The 9,321-nt window shown below is 36.3% G+C and overlaps 1 protein-coding gene across 1 annotated transcript; it reads right to left on the bottom strand.

Annotated features, from left to right (window-relative positions):
• Positions 1-5,558: 5,558 nt before the first annotated feature.
• Positions 5,559-6,011, bottom strand: LOC141486079 (uncharacterized). The gene is made up of 2 exons (XM_074183788.1): positions 5,961-6,011; positions 5,559-5,897 (listed from the first exon to the last, which is right to left on the bottom strand). The coding sequence occupies exons 1-2, from the start codon at positions 6,009-6,011 to the stop codon at positions 5,559-5,561; spliced, it is 390 nt and encodes a 129-aa protein (XP_074039889.1).
• Between the last annotated feature and the right edge of the window lie 3,310 nt (positions 6,012-9,321).

Consider the following 9,321-nt stretch of genomic DNA (forward strand, 5'->3'; position numbering starts at 1 on the left):
TGCCTTGAAAGATATTTCAGGTCTTGCATTTTTTTGACAGCTTTCGGTTTCGAAATCAAGATTACAGCTCTTGTGTCAATTAGAATTTGGGAATTCGCCTTTGTGAGGAGGATGTGAATACCTGTTTCATAAAGGCTTGTCCTTTGAAGATAATTGAGTACATGCATGCATCCATGCTTCAACTCGTCTTTATGGAGAATTGAAATAGTGCTACCAGTTGTCAGATCACGAATGATTTTGTTCATTCTCTAAGAACATTTTCCTTGGTACATTGCATTATAGATTTTTTCTGTTTTATGGAATAATAAACACGGTACTACCCCCAGTAAGAAAATTATCAAAGATACATAATATGAAACATTCTCACATCGTATTTTCAACGTTATCGCTTCAACTAAACGTTTCGAATCAAACTAGGCACTTCTTGTAGGTTTCAATAATGGTAATAGTATAGTTATATATAAAAAATTATACAAATTTTGAAATAACTGAGTCACAAATGTGCCAGTAAAATTTTGTTTGAGACATCATAGCAAAATACATAATGGAATATATTCAACTGTTCGTTCACTTCACTAAAATCACTCTTATTTTCATCTTGAATCATTTGTTTTTGAAGTGTTGCATGGATGAAGAAATATCATGCCAAGAGAAAGACAAACTGATAAGGTGACTAACCGATAGCTGAAAGAAAGTGAAATAATTCTAGAGTTAGATACAAGAGACAAGTAGATGCTGGTATTGAAGCTATGTAGCCGAACTGCAAAACTTGCTTTGAGAATATCAAGCTTTCGGATATAATTTTTGAAACACGTGTGAAACATGTCACATAAGATTAAATATGTCCGTCTCTCTTCAATGCTTAAAAGAAGCGACACTGATTTTTTCGTATGCGACATATTTCATTCCTGTTCGAGAATTCTACCCTGGGTCCCAAATATTTTTTTAGAGAAATAACGCTAATGCCCGACAAAAAATTATTGATTATTCCAGAAGTTTCAGCATTCAGGGGTTCAATATATCAGTGTACACAATTTTGGAACTGATCACTCTGTTCCAAAAAACCTTCTCAAGTGAATCACATAGTTCCAAGAAAATGAATGACAAAAATTTCACCCTCGCACTTCGAAAGAACAGGTTCCTGGTCACATTCAAGAACGTCTCCATCGAAGAAAAAATGAAGAAGGAATCGATCATTCCCAAATAAAACGCAAATGCTGAATATGATCTTATCAAATCTAATTTGCCGCTTATTCACTGCAGTTGAATGATTGTTCCAGACTCATTGATGGATAATTTAAGTACAATGTTGTGCTTCAGGTAATTCAATCGATAAATATAGGTATTATGAGTAAATTTGAACAAACATCAATTATAAATAGCACGAACAGAACTAAGTAGACTAATTAGTGCAGTTTTACATCGATTAGGTACCTACAAATAGTATCCGATAAATCGACTTTCCTTTGCGAACAGAACTGAGGTTTGTGTCCTATGACGACGACGAAATTTTCAGATAAAAAATCTGGGTTCATTAATTTGAAGCAAAATAACGGATGTTTTCACTTTGAGAGAATGCAGTGGCATTTAACTTTTCTTTTCAAAGTACAAATCCTGCATGGATGTCATTGTAATAAAAATCATGTTATAGTGTGGAAAATTTGGTGCATTGAAAATACATATTAAATTTCGAAAATGTATCTAGGATCATACGAAAAAAGATTTTTTTCTAGAATTCATCATCCTGAAACTTTTCAATTCTACTCCAAAAGTTCTTGAAGTAAATCACTTATCATAGTTGTGAAAAATGTGGAAAAAATTGATATTTGGAATATACAGTGGGTCTGCTTGAGTTCGCACCATATTGAAGAGAAAGAGTTATTCCTTATGGAAGTTCTGCATGGTCTTGAACATTAAAGCAACCATAATTGAAGCCTGTCATTGGATAGGAGGTTATATATATATATATATATATATATATATATATATATATATATATATATATATATATATATATATATATATATATATATATATATATATTCTCTATATTCTCTAGCCAACTGAAATATTTTCGACAATGCGGTGTTGCCGCTTCTATTAGAAAGCAGTAGCAACTTTGATTTTTCAAATGAAACACTCTGTATATAATATTATTTTTGGAATCTCCAACAATTGCCCGACAACTTTTCTTGATATTTTCCTATACCTATCTGTTACCGTTTTCGAAATAAAAATTAATTTCAATTTTTTTCTTCGAAAATCATGTCTTCTAAAAATGCCGATATCTTTTAGTTAAGAAGTACTATGATATCGAAATTTTGTTTGGAGTTAGGTGATACTTGAACACTTCCCACACGTCAGCCTAATCTCCGTTACTTCAATACAGGGTGGTAAAAAAATACAGTTTTTTCGTTTGCTTGAAATTTGATTATTTTAAATGGAACACCCTATATATTATTGAAAATTCGGAAAGCTGCTGAAATTTTCTTTCTTTCTATGTATATCATACCTATACCTAACTAGTCAAGTTTCGGACTTATGAACATTTATTTGTGAAAATGTCCCTTCAGAATGGTATTTCCATTCGGTATTTGGTAAGCAGGCCATGATTACTATTTGACATTTTCGTCACTTTCGTCACATTTTTGTCACTTCAGAAGTTGCAAATACCTTCAAAACGATGGAACAAAACTATTCAAACGAAGTTCTTATGAATGTGTTTATTATTTTTGGACAGTGTGACAAAATTATCAGCAGAACATGTAGAAAGTTCAATGAAATGTATCCGAATCTACCGCCAATGAACCTCAAGAAATTTATACGAATTCAGTCGAGTCTTTTCATAACAATATATATATATATATATATATATATATATATATATATATATATATATATATATATATATATATATATATATATATGTATATATATATACATATATATATATATATACATATGTATATATATATATACATATATATATATATATATATATATATATATATATATATATATATAAATATATATATATATATATATATTCTGAAAGGTCAAATTTAGTTGACTGGTTATTATATAACTATAAAGTATTTTTGATTTGGGTATTTCAGTCAATATCTGCGGGCTATGGAAATACTATTTTTTGTTATTCAAGCTGTCGAAAAGTATATTTTTCTCCCTTATCAAGAATATCTACAAAATAAAGATCATGTGAACATTATACAGCACTAGATATGTTAGTATAAAATATAAAAAAGGCATATAAATCCAAACATAAAACGAAAAGTCAAATGCAAAATTTTACGTTGAAAATTTTGTTACAGCACCAGAGAAAATGTGATTATTATAATATTAACACATATAGTGAGTGAAAAATTATTAGAAATATGATATTGAAATTATTTGTTCAATTTTATTCATCAAAAGTTAAAATATAATTGTAAATTTGACTTAAATTTTGTATTTCTGATTTTTTGTTTGAATTATTATTATGTTTACTTATGTGAACTATAAGTGGACTAGCTGAACATGTTATCTCTTCAGATCATGTTATGGATTATCAAAATACTAAAATTTTAACAAATGAAAATAATAAATTCAGAAGGCTTTTTCTAGAAATGGTTCACGTATTGTAACGAATTAAAGAATTAACTGTCTCAAACAAATTTATTTTTAACAATATTCCACTATCACAACTAATTTATATTCAACACTAAACAACTAACGCTTAATTCATCTTCATTTTTCGAATTATTCATTTGAACACACGATTCGCTTTCTGAATACAGACTGCCGCTCTGGACTAGAAGCGGACTTTTTTTTTTATCGGCAACGATCGTTCCAGATCTCTCTAGGGGTTTCGACACTCATCTATACCTTTCGCGGTGGTTCGCGATGAGTCATGCGTTTGCTGGCTGAGATATCGCTCAGGGCCGGCTCAGATTCGTTACATTGCCCCATTAAAGACGTTTCGCACCGAAATGTCATTCTTGGCGTGTGTCGATACCTGCAGGACTCCCCATATCTGGACTGTGAAGTTCGATGGAAGTAATACTCCACATTCTTCGTGCTCGGTCGTGTAAGATTTACCGCACACCAAAATCTTGTTGCCGCTGGATCTGAAAATCGTTTCCAACATGCTTCTCACAATTCTCCATTCCGTCTGTTGAGCCCAGAGGCTAATTTTGGGATTGCCAAGTCCACGATATTCCGGTCGAGCATCGTGTCCTTTAGTCTAGTAAGACTTCTCCAGATATCTTCATAGGACGGTTTGTCTCGAGAATGCTTTTTGGTAGAAAATGTTTCTCTGACCCTTCTTCAACTGTAGCACTCCTCCGACTTCAGGATTCTGTTCTCGTAATATTTGGAGCTGACCAAATTTCTTGTTGACTACCACAGCGATATCCTTGGACATTTGGAGATCCTCTGCCACGTAGTGGCAGAGGTGCGTAATCAACTGGAACCTTGAAAAGGTCTCGTGGCTCTTCTCGAGTTACCCCATGTACCACCTTCTGTCCGTTCGAGTATAAGGACATGAATTGCTAAAATGTCATTCCATCCTATGCTGGTCTGAGGGCGCGAACTTTGTCGTGATTTTCAGCATAAGGAGCCAATCTATTGAAATCGACTACCCTAGGCTTTCTTCGAGGTGGCTAATGGATTCGGTAGTCGAGATCATTAATCTTTTTCATGATTTTGTACGGACCCTCCCACGAGTTCCGCAACTTCGGTGATAAACCACGGTGTCGCTTAGGATTGTACAGCCAAACTAGGTCACCGATTCAGAAACCTCCAGCATTCGCCTTGATATCATAGGCCTTCTTCATCATATCGCTGGCATTCCGGATGTTCAGACGGACTCGTTCATAGAAATCGTCCATTCTCCATCATGGATTTCTTCGAGCACCTTCTGTCGTCTGCTCCTGCGTACCACTGACTGGCGCCTTTCTTCTGCACCGTCTTCAGACTCCAACACCCGCTTCAGAACCCCGTTTTCCAAGGTGTGGGAGTTCCATTGTGCCCAGTAGGACTCAACCGCTGACAAATAACCTGCTACCTACTGCCACGATGGTCTTCGATTACTTTTCTTCCATCCGATAACTAAACCAAGATCTGGGTTTTTCTCTTGGTCTTCCTTGATCTCATTATAGTCCCAGCTGTAGTTCTACAAATAGCTGCTTCCTTCTCTCCTGCTCGTCGACAATGTGAGCAGTCATCGAGGTCTAGTCTCTGTTGCAGGGAATTTGCGTTTTTATGGCTAGTCCCTCCGGATGTTCTATTTCGAAGTCAAATCTTTGAAGTTTCTCAATCCAGCGTGCTACGTGGCCTTCGGGATTTTTGAACTGCAGCAGCCATTTGAGAGCTGCAAAGTTCGTTCTCAACAGAAATCTTCTTCCATACACGTATTTGTAGAAATGTTCTACACCTTTGACAACGGCCAACAGCTCTCGCCTGGTGACACAATAATCGCGCTCTGGTTTACTGAGCGTTCTGCTGAAGTAGCCAATAACTTTCTCTTGCCCATCCTGGATCTGAGAAAGGACTGCTCCAAGTCACACGATGCTGGCGTCCGTATCTAGAATGAACTTTCCGTCCGGTAGGAGATAGCTCGAAACAGGAGCGTTGATCAAAGCCTTTTTCAGCTTCTTGAATGAGTGTTGGCTTTCCTCAGACCACTGGAACTGGATCTGTCCTTCTATAAGTCGGGTCAATGGTTTGGTGATGTTGGCAAACCCCAGCACATATCTACGGTAGTAGGTACTTAAACCAAGGAAGCTCCAAATCTGGTGTATGTCTTTTGGAATGGGCCATTCCTTAACTGCTTTGAACTTTTGTTCGTCTACCACCACTCCTTTCTCAGAGACAACGTGGCGAAGGTAACGGACTCCTTTCTGGAACAGATGGCATTTCTTGGGACTAAGTTTCTATGTCGAACTGCTCAGACGCATGAATACCTCCTCCAAATTTTTCAAGTGATCGTCGAACGATTTTTCGACCACGATCATATCGTCGAGATACACTAGGAACGTCTTCCATGAGAACCCTTTGAAAACCGTCTCCATCAATCTCTCGAAGGTCGCTGGAGCATTACAAAGCCCGAATAGCATAACCGTAAACTGCAGCAATCCTGAGCTGATGGTGAAAGCTGTCTTTTCTAGATCTTCTGGAGCCAATTCAACTTGCTAATATCTACTCTTCAAATCCAAAGTCGAGAAAATAGTGGAGCCGGCTAGTGTGTCTAGGGTGTCATCGATTCTTGAAGGAGGGTAGCTGTCTTTCTTCGTCACGTTATTTAGTTGGCGATAATCAACGCAGATCCTTGTCGAGCCGTCCTTCTTCCTCACTAAAACGACTGGAGAAGACCAGGGGCTGTCAGAAGGTTCGATGACTCCTTTTTTTTCCATATCGCTGACTATTTTTACCTGCTCTTCTTTCTTCGCAAGAGGGAGTCTTCTAGCTGATTGCCGGATTGGTCGGGCATTCCCCGTGTTGATTTTATGCTGAACCACATTCGTTCTGCCGCCTTTTCCTTCTCCAATATCGAAGATTTCCTGGTACATCTTGACTAACTCCCTCAATTTACATCGGTGAGTTGATGATATGTCTTTGGAGGAAATGTCAATCAACTTCTCCAACTCTTCAGGCGAATTGTTGGCTTGGCTAACTGAACTGTGTACACTCAGTATCACAGAGGGAATGGACGAAGAGTGCCCCAGCATTGTTCCCTTCTTCAAGGTCACGGGAAAGTAGTTGACATTCATCACCCTGACTGGCACAACTTCATCAACAGGGTCTTCCCCAGTGCGATTCCTCGTCCAATTTTCTCGTCATGTATCTTGGGCTCGAACATTACCACTCCCCACTCGAACATTGTCACTCCCCATACCATAAAGAACTGGCCAATTGACTTTATCTTCATGCTTGGATTTCTTCACAAGAGAGAAAACTTTGGATGGACATGAAAAACTGACGTGTTCGAGTTGCAAGGAAAGGAGAAAATGCACTTTCTCTATCGATCCATAAGTTTCCCTGTATTCTAGTCATTCATTTTAAAAAATTATCTCTAACAGAAAGATTTAGAGGCAAGTTAAATGTTGGCATCAAATTTCCTCTAGATGGATCAGATATGAACAATTATGCAGCAGACAATGTGGCTCATTGTCGTTATAGTGTATATGCACTTTTGAATCACAATGGGTCTACCTACAGCTGACATTTTTCAGCATTCTGCAGACATCCCTATACTGGCACGTGGCACAAATACAATGATTCACACGTATCACCGATTTCACCAAAATCTTTTGTAAGTGGAGATGCATACATCCTCTTTTATGAAAAGTAGGAAACGAGTTCGCACCGTTGAGGGTTTCGAAAAGTTATTTTTGAACTGTTGATTTTATTGTTATAATGAATTTTATGTCGTTTATTTATTGTCCTTGAACTATAAGTGTTCTATGTAGATATAATCGAAGTTGAACTGTTGATGTTGCAAAACGAGTTCGCACCTTTGAATGTCTCGAAAAGTTATTTTTGAACTGTTGATTTTATTGTTATGATGAATTTTATGTCGTTTATTTATTGTCCTTGAACTATAAGTGTTCTATGTAGATATAATCGAAGTTGAACTGTTGATGTTGCCAAATAATACTTTAAACATGTTTGGAAAATAAATGTATTACCAATTCGCCAGGAATAGGAAAACAATTGTACGATACCTGGTACCTAAAATACATGCGGTAGGTGAATGTCTCTTGATAGGGGGTTGCCACAGCAACCACTTGTCACAATTCAGATATGCATCATTAGAGAAAGCCGAAATAATCATCTTAAGGGCTTTTGAGATTTTTTGGGGTGAGTGGAGTAATGCAATTCAATACCAAATTCAACAATGGGATTATAATTGATAGATTTAATGAGCCTGCTGGAGTAAACCATCAATGCAACCCAAACTGCATTCCTGTACAGCATCTTCAGTTGTATTGTGGAAATTTGATACAAGTTTAAAGCATTCCAGAAATAATTAGTGTGGGAATACGAAGATGAAATATCATTATGAGATCAGCACACAATCTATATCTGATTGTGAACTCAAAATAGTACCTAAAGATATTTGGTAGCATCGTACATGTGAATATATGAAAATCAAAATCCTGCTTCATGAGTCTCCATTCTTAATATAAATTTTACAATATATTAGATGAGTTTTACTAAACGGTAGTTTCATCACTTGTATGTCTCACTATTCTACCATGTCCTTTATACAGGGTGTTAATTTGAAAACTTCCCACCCTTAACATCTTCCTTTCAGTAAATAATATGAGGAATCAAATAAACAGGTCAATTTTATTTTCAAGAAGGACACTTTCAAATACTATTTGTAGCTCTTAACATCTTCCTTTCAGTAAATAATATGAGGAATCGAAAAAACAGGTCAATTTTATTGTCAAGGACACTTTCAAGTACTATTTGTAGCTCTCATGACTCAACCCCCTAGGAGGGGTAGATGTAAACCTTAAAATTTTAAGTGGGAAGGGGGGTCACGTGGCACATCATATCAATTGATGTTACATTCTGCTTCCAACGGTGCCCTGACTTATTATTTTTTCATGAACATTTTTCGAAAAATAGCGTTTGAACTGATATAAGTAATTATTTGTACCCCTATACCTACTGGTTACCCCTATACAATAGTAGTAAGCAGAACTGCTAAGAATATTACGTGGTACCGTTTTAGCCCTTTATTACAGGTAACATCAGCCCTTAGCTTCAATTAATTCACATAAAAAAGTAATCTAATAGTAAAACGTGAATGGTATTGAAGTTGTAATAAAAAAATTCTGTAGTGTACGAATTGCCGTCCTTTTTTGCTACTTCTGCTGTGTAAAGTTTCTGTTTTCAGGCCAAAAATTGGTTCACAAATTTGAACGATGTGGTAGTATTGTGCATACAGTTGTATCTGTTGGGCTGTTTGGTGAACACTTTAATAAGTGTATGAAAATGTTAAAATGGTTTACATTCTTTCCAAATTGTAATGTAACTCACCGGTATTAAAATTTCGCAGGAATGCATAAGTCCACTTGGAAAATATGAATCGATTGATGAAGCTATGGAACCCTATTATGGACGACATCACGGGAAACCGATACGCTTCGGATTTAAATGCTGGTGTTTGTGTACCTCTGACGGTTACCTCATGAAATTTGATGTTTATACTGACGCTGGAGATAAAATTGGGGGCAAAATTTTGGGTTCCAGCGTGACTGGAAAAATGTGTCTTGATTTTTCACCCCAAAATGTTTTATATTTCTCGATAAC

This window comes from Leptinotarsa decemlineata, unplaced genomic scaffold (genome assembly GCF_025532065.1).
Source record: "Leptinotarsa decemlineata unplaced genomic scaffold, Ldec_3_MD MMD2_tig00026345_RagTag_RagTag, whole genome shotgun sequence".
Taxonomy (NCBI): domain Eukaryota; kingdom Metazoa; phylum Arthropoda; class Insecta; order Coleoptera; family Chrysomelidae; genus Leptinotarsa; species Leptinotarsa decemlineata.